General features: G+C 41.5%; 1 protein-coding gene across 1 annotated transcript; it reads right to left on the bottom strand.

The window, feature by feature from the left end:
• Window positions 1–4,590: 4,590 nt before the first annotated feature.
• Window positions 4,591–21,305, bottom strand: TYRP1 (tyrosinase related protein 1). Its single transcript, XM_060237316.1, has 7 exons — window positions 20,888–21,305; window positions 16,375–16,697; window positions 12,846–13,050; window positions 11,283–11,450; window positions 7,556–7,735; window positions 6,384–6,530; window positions 4,591–5,020 (listed from the first exon to the last, which is right to left on the bottom strand). Exons 1-7 carry the CDS (start codon window positions 21,249–21,251, stop codon window positions 4,815–4,817), a joined length of 1,593 nt encoding a protein of 530 aa, XP_060093299.1. The 5' UTR covers window positions 21,252–21,305; the 3' UTR covers window positions 4,591–4,814.
• Between the last annotated feature and the right edge of the window lie 4,440 nt (window positions 21,306–25,745).

Consider the following 25,745-nt stretch of genomic DNA (forward strand, 5'->3'; position numbering starts at 1 on the left):
GGTGGGAAGACAGCAAGGGTGAGGAGCACTTGCCCAGAGCCTCTTTCTAGAGCCCTTTGCATTTTTCTTCACAACAGGCCTTATTCCTAGTACACTGATAAACTCTTATTTCAGTCCATCAGTAATGGCACTGCAAAGGGTATGACTGTCTAGGTGGGGGAATTAAAGGAGGTGTAGATTCTCTCCTGTTGCATGCTACACTTGCTGAAAAATATCTCTCATATACATAAAAAGAATTCTGTTTGATCAGCCCAGTGTTCCATCTAATCCTGCATCCTGTTTCACACTATGGCAAACCAAGTGCCTTGGATGGCCAACAAACAGGGCATACAGTGGGAAACCATTATGTAATCCTTAAAAGCCCAGACTTTTTATGACAGGTTGACTGCTGATCCACAAAGTTCCAGGCATTTATTTTATTAAACGCTATAGAGGGTGATTCTTCTAAACAAGGGTTAGCTTGAAACACATATATTAAAAGTGCCCCCGAGCAGAATACCTGAGGTGCCAGTCTATGAGCAAAACACTGCTGAGTTTGGAGACTTTTGGTCAAAGATGTTACAGCAGGTCAAGTGGGAGATTTGGCCCTTAAGCCTCAACTCCATTCAAGGTGGTCCTCTAAAAATAGTCACTCATCAGATTCTTATACTTAGTCTGTGGGCTGTAGTACATTTGTGATCATCATACCCTGTTGTCACTCATGCCAGTTTTCAACATTTGACATGTTTCTGTAGGATCAGATTTATTTTTAGTAGCTTATCCAACACCATTCTATCCTTTTGTTCATAGTGTTTAAAGTGGAAAATATCAGTAAACCTTATTAGGATAGCTATGGATGGCTGTTGAATGTGACCATTGTTCTGTGTTAATTGCTGGGAGGGTTGGAAGGGGTTTGAAGATAAGGAAGATGGTTGTTGATTGTGCTGATTGTTCTGTGGAATTTGCTGGTTGTTCTGAGACTTTCTGCAATTTATAAGCCAGTTTCCTTATCACTACCCTTCCAGGAAGCCCCACCAAACAATGGGCACATCCACAAACCAACTGCCCTTTCATCACACCCCCTCCAGCCTAGAAATAGCAGCTCTCCAGCAGCCCTGGCTCCACTCAATGCACAGCAGCCAAGAAGGTCTGAGCGCCTGCTCCGGCTGCAACGCCATTGAGGATGTTCTCCGCAGCTGAGAACGAAATGTCTGGAAGGAAAACTTTCTCCAGTAGAACACGGCACTTGATCCCGAAAGATTCTACAAACCCTAATGATGTTACCAGCCGTGAAAACCTGAAATCTTTTAATATTTTATTGTTTTAAAAATACATGTTTTAAGCACTTACTTTTCCAGGACTGGGGGGAACTATGCTCTCAATTTAAATTTTTAGCTTACTCACTGTTGGAGACTCACACAGTGTGTAACAATTATGCTATAATAATTAGAACTTTATCAAATTTTTGCCTGAAAAATATTTCATATGAAATTTGGAAGGGGCTCCAACTGGAAGAACTCCACTATTTCTGCTCACTACCCTTCTAAAATTGCTGTTTGCCACCTCAGAGTCTTCTCTGCTGCTGCTTCTGTGCTATTATCCCAGCAATCAAAGATCACATAGTGAGAAAGATGACAATGAAGTGTGGAATAGCCCATTAGGTTTTGCTCTACAGCTCCCTCAATGAGAGCAGATGAGGCAGCATTGCCCACACAGAGTCAGGGACTTGTCTTCGGCCTCTTGATTTCCTCTGTTGTGCTGCAGTGGTCAACTGATGTCCTCCCCTCTTGCACAGCAGCATGGGAAGTAACACCTGGCACTTTTAGCAACACTAATCTTATAACTCCTGCCTGCCCCCGCCCCAGAAAAGCACTTTTGTCTAGTTGAGTTCTCCTCCAACCCCCACCAACGTTGAAGGATCTGTCAGTTTTCATGTTGTGAAAGATTTCATGACAAGTGCTCTTTCACATCACCCACTACCAGAGTCTTTTCACTGGAGAAGCTGGGGCCTCCTGCATGCAAAGCTGATGGTCTGCCACTGAGCCGCAACCTGGCCTTCATTAAGCAGGTGTGCCACAGTGGGGCTTTTTTTGGGGCGGGGGGAATCAAGATTTTATTCCGTTAATTTATTTACTTCATTTATACCCCACTCAGGCCTGTAGCTATGGAGGGGCGGGGGGGGGGCTGGCTGCTCTGTTAAAAAAACCCTTCCCTCTGTAGGCCCCCTCCATTGGAGGGCATCCAGGACCCCAGGAAAAGAGAGGGGGAGATAAGCTCCGTGGCATTCTGGCGTGCCTGTCGTAACTGATAGGAAATTAAAGGCTGCTTTTAATTGCTGCTTTTTAGCTGGCTGGGTGTTTCACGTGCCAAAATGACAAGGAGCATGAATCCCTTCGCATTCTGGTCACCAAGACCACCCCACTGACAGGATGCATGAAAAAGAGGCTGTGGCTGCTGCTTCCCTTCTGGCATCTTGTGCTCAGGTCTCCGTGGCGCAGTACCCTGGCATGCTTCAGTGCTGCCATCAACTCCCCAGCAACTGCACTAAGAAAGCTCGGGGAAGGGGGAAGGCACTGGGGCCAGGCGGGCTGGCTGCTGGAGGGAAAAAATAGCCAAGCCTCACAACCCCCCACCAATTTTTTTTCTTCCAGGACCACTCCACCCCAAATTTTCTGGCTATGGGGCAGATCCCACTTTTCTCCCAGGTGGGGCCCATAGGCAACTTACATTGTTCTCTTCTCTGGTCTATCCTCACAGTAATTACGCTAGCCCAGCAAACTTCAGCAGCAGAGTGAGGATTTGAACCTGGGTTTCTCCAGACCCTGGTCAGATGCTAACCATGACTCCACCCTGGCTCACAGTAGGCCATGGGTGAGACGACATGTGTGAGGAGCCTAAGAAATCATAATGAGGCACAAAAGTGAGCACCGTTAGGAGAGGAGTCATAGCTCAGCAGTAGAATATCTCCCTTGCATGCAACTGGTAGTCCCAGATTCAGTCCCTGATATCTCCAGTTAGAATGAACTCACGGGGTGATGTGGAAGAAGTTAGAGATATTCTGCCTGTCAGAGAAGACAATACGATCTTGATAGATCCACTCTGTCTATGAGTGCTATTAACTCCAAATATAAAGCATGACAGGAGGGCATCATAGCCAGGAATCTGTAACAGTAATACTTATGATGGAGCAATGCAAAGATTTAAAAAAATCTTTATTCTATGTTAGACCAAGATTTGCCTTTTTTTGTTTCTTTCTTCTTACATTCTGCTCTTTAGAGTTAAGATTTAAAGATACAAAGGAATGGAGGACAGAGCTCAAAAATGACAGTGGCATGATATTTACAAGATGGTTACGTATAACCCACTTCCCACTGGATGGCATTGACTTTAAGTACAATTGACTTTAAATGCAATGGAGACTGCTACATGATGCTTTTAGAATGACTGATTTATAATTTTGACATGATATTACAATTCTTTCTTTGCTACAATGTATTTCTTCTATCTGCAAATGGAGGCAGATATTTTAATGAGATCCTCCACATCCTCCTGCCCTCTACTAAATCCTTCTACCCAACTGATTTGCAAGGAAAGGATTTGGTTGGTTTCCAGAAACACAGTTCAACTGCTCACTGTACTGCCATCTTGTGGCAGTTTTATAGAACTGTTCCTGAATTTTTAAAACAAGAACAGGGACCAGGAAAAGCACTGGGCATGCATATTTTGATTTTGTATATGTGAACCATTGAATGCCATGACTGAATTATTTTTCCAGAAGAGTATTTTGCTAAACATGTTATTCATGCATGGAGGTGCATGGCTAACATCAACTGCACGAGGAACAAACACTAGAGAAAAATGACAGCTTAAACACTGAATGTCAAAGAGAACTTGTGTGCTTGGGAAGGGTGGCATCTTTGCTATGGCACCATTGAATAGCCACCCATTTTGATTTTCAAGTTGAAAGCTGTACTTTGGGGGCAGGCAGAAGTATTTATGTTAACCCCCTTAAATATTCAAATGACCATCTTTTAAAAAGTAGTAGTACAATAATACCTTTTTATCAGGAGCAGCAAAAATATCACAAACCAATGCATTTTCAAGAAGTCTTCATGGGCTAGATGTCTGGTACAAAAAACTCCAAACAACATAAAAGAAGGGGAGAAATATCAGGGACTAATGGCCCTGTTTGTGTTTGAATAGCTTGCTGTAGTCTGTTGTGGGAAACACTTTTTTGAAATGCTTCTTGCTATTCTGTCTGCTGCTTTGGTGCTATTTTTTCAGGTTAGGAATTCTTTTGTGTTCTTAGATTTCAGTACAGTGCTACATATCCAGTTGAATCTGGCAAACAGCTGATTCCACTGGAAGCAACCAAAGTCAATGTAAACTTAAAGCAGTACTTGCTAGATTGGTGACATGGGCTCAGCCCATCAAGGGCAAAAATGATGGTGAGTGAAGGCAATAATTCTTACAATCAGTTACTTGGAGATTTCACCCCAAAAGACACTTTTTGATTAAACCCTAATATTTCCATAAATCTAGATAAAAACTGGAAAAGAAAACTGAACAGGAAATGCTGCACTTAATAATTAACCATTAAAAATGACCTCCCAACACTCTGATATGTTCAGGACATTTTCTTTATACTATGGATAAATAGCTAAGCAGTGAAGCAGGTGAAAGCACATCATGTACATGAATGGAGAGTTCCTTGGTGATAAGAGAAAGAATTCTAACAAGAGGTCTTCTTATTACTCTTAGCATTCTTCATTGTAAAGCAGAAGAGTTTCTGCAAAAAGAGCAGCACCGCAGATGCCGGTCAGTCAGCTGACCCTTCATACCACTGATTGGCTTGGGGTTGGTATGCTGTCATAATCATCTGAATAAGTCTGGTACTGGGCGGTGAGAAGAGGCTGATGCAGTTCATCCTTGTTTCTCCGGGCATGAACGATACATGTGGCACCAGCAAAAATAATTGCAACCAGAATCAGTGCAGTGACAATGGCAATAGTTATGACTTCGGTGACTTGGAGAGTCCGAGCTAGGATGAAGCAGAAAACAGGGGCAGAGGTGGTTACAGGAGATAAGAGGCTGCATTCCCCTGAATATATTGTATTAGAGATTATGAAAGACTTGAAGTTCTAGTCAGTTCAGTCTCCCATTGATTGGAGTTATTAAGATACCTGAGTTCCACAATGATAGTTTGACTAGTCTTTCTTAGAATTGTGTTGTGGTGTCTTCCTGGCACTTTCTGCCCCCCCCCCCTCACCCAATGCTTGCCTGAGACATTTAGAAATGCTTACCTGCTGCTGTGTTTTTATTGGGTCCCCCTGTTTTTGATTATGTGATACTGTGTTATACACCACCCTGCCGCCGCCCCCTGCCACTGCCCCCCTGCCGCACTGAAATGCAGCTTCACACTCCGTTGCACTCCCCTGAGCGCACCACGCCTCTGTGCGGTGACTGCCCACATGCCTCTTCCCTCTCTTCTCCCCTTCCCGTCACCTCCCCCCCTGAGTGATCAGAGCGCTCCATGCCTGGGCTGTACCAGCCACAACACAGCATGTATCTTTATCTTTCAAAGAACGTGCTGGAGGCTTCTCCCCTCTCCGGAAGGAGGGGGAGCTAAGCCTCCTCCAGTGCGTTCTTTGAAAGATAAGATGCATGCTGCATTGCAACCAGCAGGGCTCAGGTGCGGCACACTCTGATTGCACTGGGAAGCGGTATGCAAAGGGAAGGGAAATGAGAGGGCAGGTGGTGGTGGCAGCCAGTGGGCTGGGGAGGCAGGCAAACTAGGCACTTGCCTGGGGTACTGGGAGGAGGGAACCCAATTTGTCACCCCCAGCCTCCTAGGGCCCTAGGCAAGTGCCTAGTTTGCCTCATGGGCGAGCTGACCTTGCCTTCTGGGGAGGGTGGTTTAAAATTGAATGTAATACATACTAAATAAGTAATAATGTAACTTTGAGTAGAAGCATTTGCCTAATGCAACCTGAATGGTTTTCTCTGTATGCTGGAACAAGGAAATGTTCAATTTTCCTCAGTTGTCCTCAGGAAGCTCAGGTAACATATTCTTTGCTGACCTTCTTTAGAAAGGCCTTATAGATACCTGGGGCCATAAGTCAAAGCACAGGGTTACCAATCACAAGACAGACAATAAAAGCACTGAGCCCACATCATCATGGGCTATACTTTTGCACTAAGTGGAGGGACTGCCCTTTGTTTTTTGCCTGTGTGATCACATATTTTTCATCACTTAAATTTAAGGATTGCCCTTTTCATATTTTGATGCTGAAAATTAGCATTTTCCCTTCTGTTTTCAGCACATGGGAGCCCCAAAAGGAGCCATAGAACAAAAAACCAGCATTTTGAGGGGTTCCATTTAAAAATAAAGTTGAGTAACTTACTTGGCCACTGAACTTCATAATTGTAGCCCAGATTTTCAGGTGCTGTAACAAACATCTCATCGTTGGTCACAGGGGGCCAAAACGGGACCATGTTGTATCGTCTGTTGTGTCCAATGGGGGCATTCTCTAGGGGGTAGATGGAGATGTCTAATTGGGTAAAAAAGAAAATTAATTCAATTTTAAGAAGTTGCCATACATAAGAATATATTAAACATGTGTCCCAGATCCTCAGACTCTGAGCCTTCAGCGATAAGCAGCGAGGAATTAATTCTTACAAAGAATAATTTCCATGTTGCCCCATGAAAAATAAATGCACATCCATGCTGACCACTGCTCTACTGCTTTTCATTGCAGGAGAAGTTCACTAAAGGCAGGCTGATTTTTACTTGCTACCATTGCTGTTCTTCTTACCAAGGAACCCCAGATCATCTTCTAAAGATCCTCAAATTCCCCAGAATACAGAATACCACATTCTTCAAGTGTGCTCTGAAGCTTATGTGTCTTTCCCACTCCATTTTTTAAATCTGCATTAGCCCAGATCCACAAAGAGACTGGCTGCCTCCTGCCACACCATCTGCTTTTGTTTTGTGTTTGTTAGGGGATCATGACATGGACTTATGTGATTTTCTTGCAATAACAAACAACTCTTGGGACCTGCCAAAACTGGCACCTGCATGGCTCTAAAAATCCATGGCTGTATCCTTTTTGGGGCTGCCTTCAAAGATGTAGCAATTCTGTGTTGTTTTGCCTTTTTTTTTGATGGATCAAGAAAAACCGGGCCTTGTCTACATTTCTGAAGTTATGAAAAGGGAACAGAGATTGCATATGTTTTTATCTTGCTATGATCCGATGACGTGGTTAACACCCCTTAGTCTTGTGATCCCTTTCTGTTACTTACTCAGCATCAACAACAGATACAATAACTCCTCCTTTAGCTGCATTCTATTCTTGCTTCCAAAGACTTGAGAAGACGAATTCAATGTGTGACCCTGAATCTTAACTGAAAGGCCTTACTATTTCAACAGGATCATAACATTCCTTGGTGCAGACAGAGATGGGAGCTTGGATAATTTCTCTCAAGCACAATTGGAGGGGAATCGGGTACATATGTCATAATGGGTAACACCCCTTGCTGGGATGTGGTAGAATAACACAAGCAGAAACCAGCTCACCAGAGTTGTGTCTCCTCAGCCATTCATCAAAGAGAGCATCAGTGAATGTGTGCAGGAGGACAAAAATGGGGTCATTTGGGGACAAATGGGTTTGCCCTCCAGTGCCATTCAGAAAGAGATGGGCCAGATTGTGAAGACTCCGCACTGCTGGATCATATTTTCCTGAAGGTTCGCTGTATCCTGTACACCAGAAACAAGACACATAGGTTTGAAATAACAGTGAGAAACTTACACAAAAGCACCAATTCAAAGCTGAATACAGGCTTGGATCCCACCTAGAATTTCTGTGTATATGTGTGCATTTGAGGTGTGTGTGATGATTTTTGCCAATTCCTCCTTCTTACAGGAGACCTTTGATTCCTCCCTCAGCTATTCTTGGGGATCCTCCTTCTCTCAGGAGCAGCATTTTGGGTATTGTTTATGTCAAGATGTCCCCAAATGCCTTAACAACAGGCAAGATGTCTCTTCAAGTCCCCACATGTCTTTTCCTGAATGGCTGTTCACAGGGGTCATTTTGTAGAAAAATAGGTGGTGGAGCTCATCCAGGGATTGTTATGCAACTGCACATACTATTCAATGGACAAAGAGGTGGAACTCTCAGAAGGGGGAGGTGGAACTCTCAGAAAGGTTCAGGAGCTGTGTTCCTGTGAGCTCCCACTGAATCTGAGGCTTGGCTGTTGGTGGGCTGGTTTTAGAAAGGTACATTTCCTTGTGCTGGTTCTCCAGCACCATAACATGTATTCCTGATATTTTTTCAACATAAAATAAAATTCCAGGAGTCACCTTGGAGCATCCTGCCAATGTGAAAAGCACCATAGTCTTCAGATGTTTAGAAGACTGTTACAAAAACAAGCAACTTCCTTGGCTACTTTATCAAGTGAGGCCAAAATGTTTGACATAGTAGGAACTGAACATTAAATCCCCAGTGGTTGTATATTTCACTAAGCCATACAAAATTATTTTCCATATATCCTTATGGAAAAGCATGGAGCCCAAACAACATCATCTTCATCTGATCAAAACTCATGATCCTTGAATGTCTCTGCCCTTTGATCTTGCTGTTTTTTATGCCTGCTACTCCCTCCTAAACATGTGAGAAGCTCTCCATTTTGTTTTTCCTTCAGTTCATTTAGCAAAGAGGACCTTTTCCATGAAGGCTATGGTGTAAGCCTTTTGTCCTGACTTCAGTTGTAACCTAACTGTAGCCAATCTCAAGTAGATGAAATAGTATTTCATCCCTTGGTAGGTCTCCCTTTTCTCTTCCTCTTGTGCCTCTCTCATATCTCTGTCATCTTGTTCACTGGCAACATTAAAATGATGATGCTTCAGGGCACATGTTGGGTTTTTTCCTTGTTTTGTTAATGCAGCTTTGTAAAAGTTCCTCCTGCAAAACTGGGACTAAAATTGTAAATGAGAAAATCTGAATACTTGAAAATTTCATTTTTGCCAACTTTGGCACTGCCAGATTAAACTGAGTGAACATTAAAACTGTACAGTATTCTTAAGTAAATGGCAGCAATTGTAACACACATCTTGTTAATATCAGGGATTGTAAACATATCCCAACTGTATTATAGCCAATTGTGTGATATAGTATAAATAAGAGTATAGTGTTTTAATATTTGTTTATCTTACAGTTGTGCTCTGACTTAGCTCTGAGAGAAAATAGCTTGCCTATTTCAGTTTGGACAAAAACTGAAACAAAAAAGAAATGACACTCCCCCCGCCCCACCCACCCACCCCACCCCGCTGCCAGCATGTCAGACACTGTGCAGCAAGGATGATTGATGCTTATGTATGCCAGCGTTTCCTGTAGCAGCCATGATAAGCATGCTCAATATACTGATAATATTTAACAGATCCAAGTGAATGCATTCAGGGTTCACAGATGGGTACATTGACATAATGTAGGTATAGTCTCAGCACTTTATGACCATATTTTGGAAGCTATCAGTGTACTTGTAGCAGTCTGGTTTGCTGTATAAAGTGAAGAGCTAGCAAAAAATGTTGACAATGTACAACTTTTCTGAGGGGGATAATATTTGCAGCTGAACCCAGAAATGTTGCTAACCATGCAATTTTTTATTATTTTTTTGCAGCAAATCAGAATTTCAATATGAAAAGTGTGATATGCTATGAAGTAGAGGTGTTGAACTCATTTGTTATGAGGGCTGGATCTGACACAAATGTCACTTTGTTGGACTGAGCCATAGGTGCTATAAAATGTAACATGATGTACCAGAGATATAAACTTTATAAAGGTGACTGCAGATGTCAAATGGTCATAGCAAGTGAATGACAATAACAGTCTTGATTGGATTATGTGTGATGTACAGAGAGGTAGTAGGTGTGGAGATATCAGCATTGGTAATGAGACAGAAAACTTAGGTCTCAATTCCATCCAGGAGGATTCATTCCAGGAGGATGCAAAGAATAAGTGGACATAAGTCTAACATTCAGTTACTGACCTAAAAGGAGCAATGCTCTTATAAAGAAATGTCAAAGAGATTAGAAAGAGAGACTGCTGAATTGCAACTGATAATGAAGCTCAAGACAATGCATCCTCCAGGACTGAACTGAGAGCTAGTTTTCCTGTCTCATTACCAATGTGTGCTGTTATCATTTGGCATCTGAAAGCACTCCGCTCTCCAAGATATAAGGACCAATCTAAGAGTTCTAATTCCTAACCAGGGTCTTTTTGAAAGATAATAAAGCCAGATAGGAACAGAGAAATCCAATCTTTTTTTAACCCAACTTTTCAGAATTACCCAAAGTAATTTCCTCAATGTACTTTATACTTGTCAGAGGAATCCAGCCACCCTCTCACCCACCCTCCCAAGAAGTGTGTTTGCATGGAAAAGCTTATACCTGGAGTAAAACATTGTTGGTCTTACAGCTGTGATGAGACTCCAACTTTGTTTTCTCTCTCTCTCTTTCCTCCCCCTCCCTTCCACTCCAAAAGAGGAAGAGCAGCCCTGGAGAAGGAAGCAGAAGCTCTCTCTGTGTGTGCATGTGTGCGAGAGAGAGGAAGGCTTATCTTTTTATTTCTTTCGCACAAAGCAGGAAGCAGCCAGGGAGCTCTCTGTGTGTCATTGTGTGTGTGTGTGAGGAAGAGAGAGAGAGGGAGAGGAGAGGGATGCAAGAGGTAGAAAGCAGAAAGCAAAGCGTCACTGAGGAAGCTGGGAAGAAAGCGAGCTATGGTGTGACGGCAGCTGCCACCATGGAAAAGGAAGCAGAAGAAGCAAGTTGCTTGGAGGACAGATTTGAGCCCTGCATGGGCCACATTCGCCACCCCCTCCAGCTGCATGTTTAGCACCCCTGCTATAAAGGAACATTTCCCTAATGGAAATTAGTATTTTGAAATACTGAGAAGATGACACTTTCTTTGCCTTGATTTTTTTGCTTGGAATTAATTGAGAAGGTATGTGATATAAATTGGTTTACATTTTTTCACATATTACTCTTTTAAAAAAAAAACAAAACGAAAGAATGTCACTTCATTTCCATTTGGGAAAGCTTTATGATTAGAATGAAGGTATTCCAAAGACACATGCAATTCACCACATAGTGATGGGATTAAAAGAAAAAGAGAGATTCTCTGTGTGATTCGCTACTACCCCCCCCCCCCCCCCCAATTTGTCCTGTTTCACTCAGTATGTGATAAATGTGGCAGATTTCATCCCCTCTCCCATTCTTCTCTAGGGCCATTTGCCTGACAATTACTTGCCTTCCAATGTGTTACGAAAACTGTCTGTTGAATTCGAATAGAATGGAGGTGTGTCAAATAATCCGACTTCTAAGCAAAGAGCAACATCCTGTGGTTCAGGAAGGCGCTGCACCATTGGGCGGGCAACATTTCCAGCAGGATTTCGTCGAATTGGACCACTTTCTGTGCCTGGTGTAGGAAAGAGGGGTGGGGGAAGAAGGTGAAGTTCTAGACATTTCTAAGATGATCATTAAACCTATAACTACAGTGGTAGACCAGGCTTACAGAAAATAGGCAATGTTTGGGTCTAGTTGAAGGCAGTTCCAAATTATTGTTATTGCATACGTTTAAAGTATTCTAATACACAATAATGCATGATATTCCAGATGAGACCACACTAGGTAATTTGCTCCAGCATAGATTCTATCTGCTCACTCATGTATTCCTGAACATCCTGATCACACCATGCCATTGCATCCCTGTGTTTTCCTTATTACCATGTCCCTTTACCCTCTTAAGACATTTATTACTTCCCAGGTGGCTCACCTGGGACAGAGAAGTGATTGAAGATGGTGTTGGTGACTATCAGTGCAATCCGAAAAACACTTTCCTGGAAGTAAGCCCCATTGAATAAACCTGATAGCTCTCTGTATGTCATTTCACCTGCTGCCATTTTTTAAACATTCTCTAGCTGCTAGTGGGAAGACCCTGATCAAACTGACAAGCCTTGTCAGTTTCATGGACCTTTTCCAAATTCAAAACTGAGCTGGGGACAGAGTTTAGTAATTTCTACCAGAAATGCACATAATGTTAAAAGTATCAGCAAAAGTGACACCCTCCTCCTGGTCTGCAAGAATACTCCAGTACCCAGTTGAAACTAATAAAGCTTGTCAGTTTCAGGCTTTTCTGGACTTGGTTATGAAGTGTGATTAAAAATTTGCAGGGGGGGCATAGCAGTGGCAGGGGATGGAGGGAGGGTATTGCTGAAGTTCAAAGGACATTTCATAGAAACTGGTTAATATATATTCACCACTGCAGGGTGGTGAATAGCATTATATATAGCATTAGGTTGTTTTTTTAAACTACTAAGTTTTCTTTTGTCTTCTGGAAGCATCTTCTGGCAAGTGTCTTTTCAGTGGTAAAAGTACAATATTTGACACACAAAGAAAGTAAACGGGAGGGATATAGTTTGGCAACTGCTGTGAAGAAACTCTCGCTGGAAACAAGCAGAAAAGAGCTACATTTGTTCACTTTTTTTTTTAAATCAACTTTAGATTTAAGACTGGAGTTCAAACTTGATAAGATGGAGAATAACCATGATCATATAGTTGGAAAAAAAGCCCTCACGAACAGCCAAAGAAATAGGCACACATATCATTTTCCCAGTTTAAATCCCCCAAGATCTGAAAGTAAAGTATTACTTATTTTTCTAGCAACTGGAGGGCAGAATGTCTAAGATAAGGATTAAAGACAGGAGATTTTGTATCACAGCCAAGCAGAAAATGTAATGTCTTGGAATGTGTTAAATTAACCATTCAGGAGAGGGAGGCAACAACCAAATATAGGCAAAGAATCTCAGCTTACTGTTGCAAACAGTTCCCAAAGTATCATAGTCTTCAAGATTGTCACATAAAACTCGCCATTGTGAGAAGATAGAATTTTGGCTTATAAGAGAGGGATCAAAGTTGCTTCTAGCTCCCATCAGGTCATCTGTACAGATGTCACAGGTGTTTCTACCAGTTGCAAAGTTCCAATAGGGAAGTGCAAAAAAGGGATCCTGTAGCATGTCCTGATGGAGAGAATACAGGGGTTAATGGTGAACTTCACTGTGGTGGAAATAGGTCTATCTAATCAATTCATCTTATCACACTACAGCTCTTGTCTGCAGCTTGTTCTCTTGCCTTGGTTTGAATGAGGAATCAATGAGATGGTGCTTTCCCCAGATGCTTTGCCAAGAAGAAACCACATCATCTGCCTTGTCCACTTAGTTTGCTAGTCTTATACTTGGAAGGGGTGTCTCATGATGCTGGTTGCTTCATAGAGGAGTACTGCTGAATTCTCACTGACTTAAAAAACCTATGGAAGGATAGTTCTAGGGATGCCAGCCTCCAGGGAGGACCTGGGATCCCCTGGAATAACAGCTCATCTGCAGACAACAGAGATCAGTTCTCCTGGAGAAAATAGATGTTTTGGAGGGTGGACTCTTTGGTACTATACCCCACTGAGGTCCCTATCCTCCCCAGGCTCCACCCAACTATCCAACCTTGCTCCCCATCACCAGCTGGTGTCCAGGGGGACCTAGCAACCATAGATGGTTCATACAAGAGGTGTGGACAGACTGCTTAATTGGGAATTAGGCCAGTGGTGTGGAGGGGCAGTATCTAGGTGGGAGGAACTGCTGGCTTGTTCACTGCTTGTTGCAGTACAGTCTATGACTGATCACACTTAGCTTCCTCCTGGAGCACTGAAGGCAAGTCAGACCAAAGCTGAGTGGCTGGCTTCCCCAGGCTATAGAAGAATTGGTGGGCAGGTCACCCATTGCTTCAGACTTTGCCTGCTTTGCTTTAATGGCCACTAGCAGAACAGAGAGGAGAAGAGCAGAACAGGTGTGGCACAGTTCATACATGTACCTGGAGTCTGTTTCTGTCAATAGGAGCCTCATCAAAGAGATGGAATATCCATTTTGTGTTGCTTTGCAAGGGGATTTTGCATGTTTATGCTGTGCCTTCTAACACTAAGTTGTTGAGAAACCTTTTTTTTTTTTTGAAGATATAGAGAGATACTCCCTCCTTTTGGAAGCTCTGAATTAGAAGTAAATCCCTTTTTAAACTGGTTTTTCTTATTTTCCACAGAAAGTTATGTCACACATGAATGTTATGCCACTGAGACCTCCCCCCCCCCCCCAATTTCTGCACTGCCAGCCTGCAAAGCAGCAGTACAGAATGGGGGGGGCAATGTCAGGAGGTCTCCCACTATAGCAGGAGGCCTGCCCTCCACATGGTATGTACTATCCTTCCGGGAACCTCCTGCCTGTCCAAATGGGCAGCTCACTCATTAAAAGTTATGAGGACTGAATATTTGGAGAAAACCAGCAACATCTTGTGAATATGAGGGAAGGAGAATTTTTTTAAAAAATGCATAGAAAACAGAAGACGAAACATCTGGTCCATGGCCTTATGGAAATGTGCCCTTTGACCTGCTAAGTTTTGCCCTTCAATCTGATCAGCTACATGCACAAGGCCCTGACCCAAATAGCCCAGGCTAGCCCCATCTTGTCATATCATACAAGCTAAGAGGGTCAGCCCTGGCTAGTATTTGAATGAGGTTCTCCAAGAAATACCAAGGTTGCAATACAGAGATGGGCAGTGGCAAAACATTTCTGAATATCTCTTGCCTTGAAAACCCTATAGGGTCACCATAACTTGATGATAAAAAGGTGTGTGTGTGTGTGTGTGGAACATACACAGGGCTACTTTAACTGTATTGTTAAGGCTGAGCGGGCTGAAATTGAATCCGGCGAAGACAGAGGTCCTTTGCCTGGGTTGGGGCACTCTAGGAGGGGATATATCTCTTCCGGTCTTTGATGGGGTGCCGCTGAAAGCGGCGCACCGGGTTAGAAGCCTGGGAGTTCTACTGGAGCCTTCATTATCAATGGAGGCCCAGATAGCAGCCGCTGCCAAGTTAGCCTTTTTTCATCTGAGGCGGGCAAGGCAGTTGGCCCCCTTCCTGGAGCGTCGGGACCTGGCAACAGTGATCCACGCAACGGTCACCTCGAGACTGGATTACTGTAATGCCCTCTACATGGGGCTGCCTTTGTGCCGAACCCAGAAGCTGCAGCTAGTGCAGAACGCGGCTGCCAGACTGTTGCTGGGGCTCCCAAAGCGGGAGCACATACAGCCGGGGCTGCGTGAACTGCACTGGCTGCCAGTTGTATACCGGATTCGCTACAAAGTGCTGGTTATTACCTTTAAAGCCCTATATGGCCGAGGACCTGCCTACCTTAGGGACTGCCTCTCCCCGTATGAACCCCAGAGAGCACTGAGGTCAGCAGGGAAGAACCTGCTGACTATCCCTGGCCCAAAGGAGGTAAGACTCCAGAGTACCCGTACTCGGACCTTCTCAGTTTTGGCCCCACAGCTGTGGAATCAACTCCCAGAGGAAATGCGGGCCCTGCGGGACATTGAACAATTCCGCAGGGCCTGCAAAACCATCCTGTTCCAAATGGCCTTCACCAGCTGATACTACTAAATTGCCAAGTAAACTTGCCGATGAATAGCACTAAATGTATTAATGTTTTTAGAATTTTATGGATTTTAATTTGTCTTCAAATGTTATTTATTATATAATGTATGTATTGAATTTTATGCTGTTAGCTGCCCTGAGCCGCTTGGTCGGGGAGGGTGGGATACAAATAAAATGTGACTGACTGACTGACTATTGTGATCCCCTTTGCACATGCCTGTATATCTCTGTACATTACATACAGTATAACTGATACCACTGCGGAAACTGTGTTCATTATCTATATCTGGTTATAACAAAGTTCCATTTGTGATGGTTCATTATGCAGCCCATTACTTGATGCTTCATTTATCCAAAGAAAAGTGTGCATGTGTGAATTGACCCATAGAGAACATTAAATGTTGGGATGAAAAAGGGATGGTGATGAAAATATTAGGAGGGAGACAGTAGTAGATTTTTAGGGATGGAATACTGAAAGGAAAGTGACTTTAGCAGTATTTTTGTTTCTGGTTTGACAAGTTAGAACTCCTGAACAAAGGAATGCTTTCTACCAGTTTTAAAAACCAGTTTCCCCAGACCTACTCGCAAAAGACGATTTTGAATGGAAGTTTCTTGAATGGCTTGTTTTACTTTCCCTAAACCAAGTATATATATTTCACAGAACTTTAGGAACCACCATAAACTGTTATATATCCCAAATATTTTAAAAATGAATTCCAAGCAAGATTCAATATTATTCAAAAACTAACATTCTATGATGTTAACAGGTTGCTGCAGGTCCTACAATTGTATTCTGGACCGGGGAGAGACGTTTTGAAACCTGCAAGTTCTTGAATTTGAGAATACAGGATATGTAGAACAGAAATATCACCTGAATGTCTCTCTCTAGCTGCAGTAGATGATATCTGTGCCATGTAAGAAATGCTGGTCCTTCATGAGAGAAGTCTATGCCACCAAAACTCAGCTGCCCAGGTCCAAGGAATGTCTTTCTGACAGAGTAATAATGGGACCACACAAAGTAGTTATAAATGGTCACATTTTCAAATTGTGGTGTATTGCCATCAGGGCCCATAATCTCTTCCCGTCTCCTTGTGGCTATCATTATAGTGGGATGTACTGTATTTTTAGCTTGCTGCAGAGCACTTATATAACGATTTGTTTCTTCTCTAGTCAGATCCAAAATGTTTCTTCTGACTAAGGATTAAAAAAGAGAGATTGTTCTAAATATAAATACAGCAACTATATAAATATAAGTACGATATCTAGGTTAATTAAACAAAAGCTCTCCAAAAGAGAAATGCATCCCCCCTGTCCCTACATAGTATAACTATGATATTTACAGTAAGGACAGGGGGAATGAATTTCTCAAACCTTGGATTATATTTATACTCCCATCTCATTTTCTTCTATAGTACATAGTGCTACCTTAGTCTTGCAGTGTGGCCATTTCACTGCATGGGCATGAGAATACACTTTCAATATAAGTTATAGAATACTACAATTTGAACACCTCTCTATAGCATTTGGTGGAACCTGCCCATACTGCTATCAATATTTACAAGTTAGAGTTATATTCCTATCTAAGAATCACCTCAAACTTCTGAAGTTAGGTGTTTGGCATGCACAGAACATTTGTTCAATACACAAACACATGCATGATTCTCTGCTTATTGGGGAAATGCCATGGCAGATCCTGAAAGGCATCTTCTGCATATGTAGTTTTCTTACACTGTTTTTTTTTAAACACTGACAATTCAACCAATGGACACAAATGTAGGCAAGGATCACTGAGACAATGTACATGCAATGGCACCAACATACATGGGTATGACTATGAATATGGACATTCAGTATGATCCCAGTTGTCCCTTCACAGTGCAAATAGAAGCATGCATGTCCACCTAATCCTTTGACATCTGGACATCTCAACATCTATTTGAGGCCAATACAATCATTTTGTCAAAAGAATACCAGTCAATTTATATATCATTAATATATTTTTTTAAAGTAGCTCAAATAGCATGGGGCACTGCAGCTTTGATTTTTTTTGGATAGTTGTGGCCAACATATAACTAAACTTAATTTAAATTAATAATAATTAGCAGTGACAAATCATTGTATGGGCTCTAGCTCAGCTAAACTGAAGTTGTAATAATAGAAATATTTTGAATATTTTGGTCCCAAAGACAAATGAGACCTGTGTCTCTGAAGTTATTTGCAGGTGTTGCAACTACTTCACAATCTGGAAATGTGCATTCCTGCCACCAATTAATTTAATCTCTTACTCACAATATCTATATCTTGGTTTCTGCCCAATCAGGACCCCCAAGATCAAGTATAATAAAAACACGTAAAAAACAATTAAAAGCAAAACAAAATACATATGTAAGACCCAAAACAGCAAATTAAAATAGAAAGCAGAAAGGATCTGTGATAAAACCTTAAAGGTGGTGAAACTTCTGAACCTGATTCACATATGCCAGTTCCTGTGCTCAAATAATCTTTCTTGGAGTGCACATGTGAAAGACAGTTTTAAATACATGAGTATATGGTTTCTGATGCATGAAAATCAATTTGTGCATGCATCAATTTTCTGCATTGCTTCATGTCCATGTAAGAAGGTCAATTACAAGGCACATTTCTAGGTGCTTTTCAGTGCACAAGTGATTTCAGTCCTAAATTCTTATCAATGAATTGCCATTTATCTTTTTTTTTTTGTATTTTTGATGATATTTAAAAAGCAATTAAATAAAATAAATGCAAGGCTTTTTTTGAGCAGGAATGCATGGGAATGCAAGCGCCAGCTGACTTGGCATGGTGGGGTCTAATATGCAAATGAGTTCCTGCTGGGCTTTTTCTACAAAAAGCCCTGTGTGAAACAGTGGTGATATCAGAGGTGTGGCCCAATATGCAAATGAGTTCCTGCTGGGGTTTTTCCCTACAAAAAAGCCCTGAATAAATGAGAGGGGGAAATGCTGCTTTAAAAGCGCTAACCTTTAAAAATATTAACAAGAAACTCCCAAGAAAATGAAATAGAGACAACTGCCTCTATTCCTATTGGCCAGTCCATTATAAATGTACAATAAGACTCTCCTAACCAAACAGGAAAGATGTCATCTTTGATTTGAGCCCCATTACCAGTGATTGCTATATTACTGATACCATTCAGAATTAGAAAATACAGAAGATGTTCATTAATGAACAGTTTAGATGCAGAAATTAAGTAAGTCTGCGAAGGATTGCAGTGCAAGAGGTTACATTCATTTTCTACTAAAGGTAGCATACATACAAGGCCATATATGGCCTAGAAACTTAGTAAAGGGATCAGACTAATTCATTTAGCACATAAGCGCATTGAAACTGTTACCTTCTGCTTGTATGATAGAGTCTTCCAGCCAATGATGGTTCCCAGCCATTGCACAGGTGGTAGGGGGTAATTGTGGAGGTGAAAACAAGCTTTTTGAGCTGCCTGTCCCACTCATAGTGCTAGAATAAAGATCTGTGCCTCAAGAGGTTATCTTTGCTGCATAAATTTAGTGAAATGAAAAGTAAATCCATAAATTTAGAAATCCGTTGTGTAGTTATGCCTTGGACATCCAAGTTTAGTTTAAACCCATGATGTACATAATAGATATCAAAATGAGTAACAACTTGGAACCAATGTTGGAGCTCATGCACCATTTATCATGTTGTGTTGTGAAAGGATGAACAAACTAACCCAATTTTACATTTATACCTACTAATGATTTTATAGATTTCACTATTTTTTTCTTTTCTGCACTGAAGATTCCTTATTTTGTAAACATTCCTTCTATGAGTGGATTGGTATCCTTCTAGTCATCTTTCTTTTTGTCTGTCTTCATTTCATTTTTTTTAAAAAAAACACTGATCTAAGCTGCATACATTATTCAACATGTGAATCCACTATTGATATATATATTAGCATCATTATTATTTAAATAGTAACACCATTATGATTTCTATGTTATTTTCTATGCCTATTCAAAGAAATGCTAAAATTGGGTTGCCTTTTCTTGGTACTTACAAGGATGCTGAATTGATACCTTCAACAATGACACTAAGATATCTTTCTGTATCTGTTATCCTCTAACCAAATAAATGAGCTGCATGTTTCTTAAACATCCTGAATCTCCTCCCAGCTCACCTGTAAATATCTCCTTGTATATGTATAGCCACATACATACAGGATGTAGATTTGAAAACTGTAGTGTCAATCCAGCACTAACATTAATAGAAAACAGGGTATTTCAATGTGCACGCATAGTTTCAGTTAAAACAGCTGGCAGCTTTTGCTTCCTTTCTCTTAAGATTGGAATGGGCTTCAGTCAACCCTACAAATGAGAATTCTCATTGAAGATTCTCTGCTAGAGATGGTTCAGTTACCTCAGCCATACAATTCCACTTTTAATCTCTCAATTTTATACTGCACCTTCACGTGTGCCCCTCCACAGTTTGCTAATAAAGAAAGAAGGTGGGACTTTAACATGCTGAAGCAAAGCAGTGAAAATCTTGGGCACGTTCCTGGAGAGGTGGCATACAAATGCACTAAACAACAACAAGTTGCCGCTTCTACCATTACAGTGCATATATTTCCAAAAGGTTCTTATTTATTTGTAACACTTCAATCTTGATTTTCTTGCTCCTATGGAGATTCAAAGTAGCTATAAAAGTATTTAGGGAAAAGGTGTCAATACACATAGTGCTAGGCAGGCCTCATTTTGGGCAGGAGCTCACTGGAGCAGAGCTCCAGAACCTCTAAATTTCATTGTGCTCTAGCTTTCTTATCCCACCCCCCAAACTCACTTCTGAACTCCATTGTTCAAACCCCCTGTGAGAATTTTGCTGAAGATTTGACAAATTTTCTAATATTTTCCCCACAAAAAAAGGGAAATAACCAAAACATATAAAGCAGACAGATGGAATCCATCATTCCACTGTGGCCACATAGGAGAAAGTAATTTTAAAAGTATGATGGGAGTAAGGTATTATAATAGCAATTATAATTTAAGAAGCATTTTAAGGCAGATGCTGAACTGATATAATTTAGTACACCTTCCGGTGATGTCAGGGATGTGTGGCATATGCAAATGAGTTATGCAAATGAGCTCCAACACCTCTTTTTCTATGAAATGAACCAAGGTGCTAGGCACTTAGGATGACTCTGCATCTGAACTTCATTGATTGGCAAGTAAATGCCCAGGTGTTCTGAAAATTGAAATGTCATGACATTTTGAGGTTTCGTTGGAGACATGCTTGCATGAATAATTAGCAATGCTGAATTTAAAATAATAAAAAAGAGTAGTTCTGTGATAAACATCATAATTGTTTGGATACGTTTCCCCCCCTCTATTTATTGCCCTTACCTATGTTTGTTGGTTGGTTGCATGCTGGTCCACTCCAACCAGGTTGACAGGACCCACAGTTGTACCCAGCGTAGTTTCCATTGCATCGGCAGGTTCGGTTGAAGAAGCGAAGTGGCCATTGCTCGCGGTCATCCCGGCCGTCATGCATGTACTGTGGCCCATGGGGTCGCAAGTCCGCTGTCACTTGTACACACTGCCCCCTCCCAGAAGATGAGCCACAGCGGTCTGAACCAGGAACCACCACTGGAGATAGATCAGGACAGCATTCACCTCTTCTTAGTGCATTAATTGTGGTACATTGCCGGGGGAATTGTGCACTAATTTCACTGAACAGGGTGAGGAGCAACAGTGTAACTAGCTGCATAATAACAGTCCAGATGCTATAACAATAAAGATCTGGTGCTATGTTACTTCTTGTGAGTCAGTATCCAAAAATCCGATGTCTTCCTCAGGCACTGTTGAAATGAGAGAAGAGAAATGAGGAAGAAATAAAACTGATGTAGAAGACCCAATAAGATACTGCTTCATTAAAGGGAAGAAATCTTCTCATCTGCTTTAAGCTATTCTTAATTTCAGAAGGACAGCTTAATGCAAGTGATCCTTGATGTTGCTCTACCATCAACCTCAACAGCAATCTTTTAGTGTCAGCACTTGGGAGCACATAGGGCAGTTCCTGTCCCAGTGAATGTACAATCTGAAGTGCAGAAAAGGCAGCAGCAGGCATATGCAAGCAAAATGAATATGAAGCAATGAAACCAAAGTGCTTAAATTACAAGAAATGGAAGCACCCTTTCTTGAGAAGTCATTTCTTGAAAAGCTTGTAAATCCATGCATTATAGTTGAGATATTGCTGTCCCATCCCTCCCATCACATTCCTGGACAGAAACAATCAGGATTGCATTTTTGTACAAGATCTTCAGACTTTCACGGACATTAAATAGGAAATCTTTCTAGCCTTTTAACTATGGTTGTCCTGGCAGGTAGTTTTGTGCTATAAAATACTTTGGAAGATGTATCCCCAAAGTGCTATCAATCCTAAATCCAAAAATATTGAATTTGACTGTTTCAGGCATTAGCATTGTACTTTCTGTTGTAAATGAAAGTTACTAACACAGCAAAAGCTATTTTTAAAAGAATCTCTGCTTTGTACCTTTTTTTTTTTGCAGTATTCTTGAGTGGTTCTTGAATAAGTTCTTGGGCGTCTTTACGGTCGTTCGCACCCTGAACACAGCAATGCTAATTTGTTTTGGATTTCTGTCTGTTTTCTAATCCTGGTCTTGCCAACAATTTGGTTTGGCATGACTCTCTCTGTCTCTCGTTCTCTCTGCATCTCCCCCCACTAAACCCCTTTCTACTTCAGTGAGTTTTCCTGGATAAGTACTCCGACAGCACATGATTTCTTTCACGCTGATCTCCTTGTGATTTTACAAGTTTTAGCAAAGGTCAGATGCAAGTAATTGTAAGGAAAACAGAGAACTCTGAATGAAAAGACTTTTTATTCTGAATGTAAAATGAACTCCCTAAAGAAGGAGAGAGAGAAAATGGAGCAAATGTTGTGTAGAACCTAGAGGTGCAATACATTAAAAAGGGGTTCCAATGTTAGACTATGAGTTCCAGGCCATTAGCATGTAGCAAATGGGTCACAGGCAATTATAGATCAAGTATGTTGGATAATGTCAGTGGCCATGCATTAATTTCCATTAGTTTGACCCACAAACTCAAATGTTTAAATATTTCTATAGTCTTTGGGTATCATCCATTTGAAAATTCTCCATGGACAAATCACCTTGAAATGAACAGGTGACTATGCAACAACAATATGGCTATGCTTATTGCTCTGCTTACAACACAGGAAATAGATTACAGCAGGGAGTCTGTACCACACTACACTGTGGTAGTGATTTGCATCACTGTTGAATGGTGAGTTCTTATGCCTAGACTGAGACCTTCCAAGAAAATATTGCATTCTCCTGGCTTTAGCTCATCCAGCTTAGTGCCACCCTCTGTAGCAACAATCCCCTTAGGATAGAAAAGTGGATCCCTGGGTAGGAGCTGTTAAATGACCTTTGTGGCACTCTTTTTTGTTGCAGAGTGAAGAGAGCAGAGTTCTATTCATGTGGTTCAATGTGGTCTTAGCCTTACTCTTATTATTAAGTTTTAAGAAATTAGTGTATTGTGCTCTTACTTTCTTCCTACTAAAAAGTAAAGGTAGTCCCCTGTGCAAGTACCAGTCATTTCCAACTCTGGGATGATGTTTTCACATCGTTTTCACGGCAGACTTTTTACGGGGTGGTTTGCCATTGCCTTCCCCAGTCATCTACACTTTCCCCCCAGCAAGCTGGGTACTCATTTTACTGACCTCAAAAGGATGGAAGACTGAGTCAACCTGAGCCAGCTACCTGAAACCTGCTTCTGCTGGGATCGAACTCAGGTCATGAGCAGAGAGTACTGCAGCTTTACCACTCTGCGCCATGGGCCAGTAATTATCACACATCCTGTCTGACTGCACTTGGCTACAGAGCATCAGAATTAATTCAGACAGGTCCAGCACTGCCTTTAGACAAATGTTCACTAGCTGACAAAAAAAAGTCAAGACTACTTTCAGTTTCATGGTATCTTCTCACTGCTTCTACATTGACAGGGTGTAAGTGTCTTTCTAGGTGAGATATTTTTCCCATAAGCATGACATTTGCAGTAGTTACTCAGTTGCTGTGTACAAAACCATATAACATTCTTCTCCTTCCCAGTAATGGAATGCTGAGGTCTTGAAGGACATTGTGCTTCTCACATTTGATGGGGTTCAGCTGATCCTCAGAGCCTAGGGATTACACTAAAACCAGCATTACTGATGGAGAAGCAAGCTAATTTAGTCACAAAAAAACTTTCTTTCATATTCATTTAGCCCACAAGAAGTCTCTCCCTTGGCTTGGCCAGCCTGGCCACATGGATCTATGCCATGGTGACCTCAAGGCTAGACTACTGTCTAATGCTCTCTACATGTGACTGCCCTTGAAGTCAACTTGAAAACTTAGTTACTATTGGGAACTGGGGAGAATATGTATATTGTAGATCCAAGTGGATAGCTGTGTTGGTCTGAAGCAACAGAATAAAGTAAAAGTCCAGTAGCACTTTTAAGACCAACAAAGTTTTATTCAAGGTATAAACTGTTTTGTGTTAGATCAGATGTACCTGAAGAAGTGTGTGTAGCACATGGAAGTTTATACCTTGAATAAAACTTTGTTGTTCTTAAAGGTACTACTGGACTCTTTGTTTATTCTATTCAAATTACTGATATTCTGCAGTCACTTCAATGGTTTCTTATGGTCACTGTGTTCAATTCAAGGCACTGGTTATCACATGCAAAGCCTTCATGGACTTGGACACTCACCTTTAAGATCACCTCTCCTCCTTTGCTCCTCCGCAACAGTTTTGTTTATCTGAGCAAATCTGTTGGATATGTCATCCTGCCAATGGATACAATTAATAGATACCTGTATAGACGTATTCTCTGTTGTGGTCCCCTCATTCCAGAATGGCCTGCTTGAAGAAGCCAGGAAGGCTTCCACATTCTATTATACTGCAGACTATGCAATACAGAATAGTTCAAGAGGGCATTTTTATAAAAGAAACAGGACTTTAGTATACTAGAATGTGCTCAGAAAGACATGTTTCAAAAGGAACAGGATTACAATGTTCATTCTTCTGGCTTCTCCTGTTCATTGTAATCTTTAATCCTGATTTTACTGCATTGTTTTCTACTTTTGTGATTTCATTTTTGCATTGTTTGACACGTCTTATACTTTTTTATATTATTTCTAATTTTACATCATGCAATCTAACCTGAATCTCAGTGAGAAAGGCAGGTTATAAATAAAATAAAGTGACTAAAAACTGTATTTCCTCAGTCATTGTATTGAGAATGCTGTATATGATTTAAACATCTGATAATGTGACTATTGCACACAGGGCTGGCTCTAGACCATCTGACACACTAGGCAAAGCTATCTTCTGGTGCCCCCTCCGCACTGATAACAGCACCAAATCACATGGGGGGTGTGTGTGCTCAATTTGGTGCCCCGGGAAATTGTCTAGTTTGCCTAGTGGCAAAACCGGCCCTGACTGCACATAAAATGCTGTGCTGACATTACTTGTTCTTGTGTCATCAGCACCTATTGGTTGGTGCCTGCAATATCATCATTTCCTCCTTGTACTGGTGCCACATTAGCACCTCCCTCCTCTCATTTTTTTGATATGTAGTATCTGCCCCTTGTCTTTTTACTGCAATCTTTCACAGTTTTTTAAACAATGTGACCCCCCCCTCCATGTAGTTTATGACTAATGATCAGTAGCAAAGCAGAACATTTCCAGGATTTTCAGTTGCTCAGGCAGCAGATAGCTTGAAAAGTCCCTTCTTTCCCTGAGATTCTAGACAGCCAATGACAGTCAGAGCCAGAACTAGATGTATCAATGATTTGGCTGGGTATGAAGAAGCCCCATTAGCACTAGGTTAATACTGGGATGATAATACGGCATGACTGGTACCACTGTAGTTTCAGCTGCAGGAGAGGAGAGCCTCTCCTAAATTGTCTGGAAATACTCTAATATGTAAGAATTGGAGTTTTCAAAGCATGTAACTGTTCCAATCTTCAATGAAGGCGGAAAGTTCCTGACTCTCTTTGGTTTGTCTGAAAATTCTAGCTTTAAAGGGTGGGTAGGTGGGTGGGTTTCAAGTGCTATCAAGTCACATGACTTATGGTAACTCCAGCAAGGGACTTTCAAGGTAAATAAGAAGTAGGTGTGGTTTGCCTTTCTCTGTGGAATCTTAGTAGTCTCCCATCCAAGTAGTGATCCTGCTTAG

This window comes from Heteronotia binoei, chromosome 4, assembly GCF_032191835.1.
Source record: "Heteronotia binoei isolate CCM8104 ecotype False Entrance Well chromosome 4, APGP_CSIRO_Hbin_v1, whole genome shotgun sequence".
NCBI classification, from domain to species: Eukaryota; Metazoa; Chordata; class Lepidosauria; order Squamata; family Gekkonidae; genus Heteronotia; species Heteronotia binoei.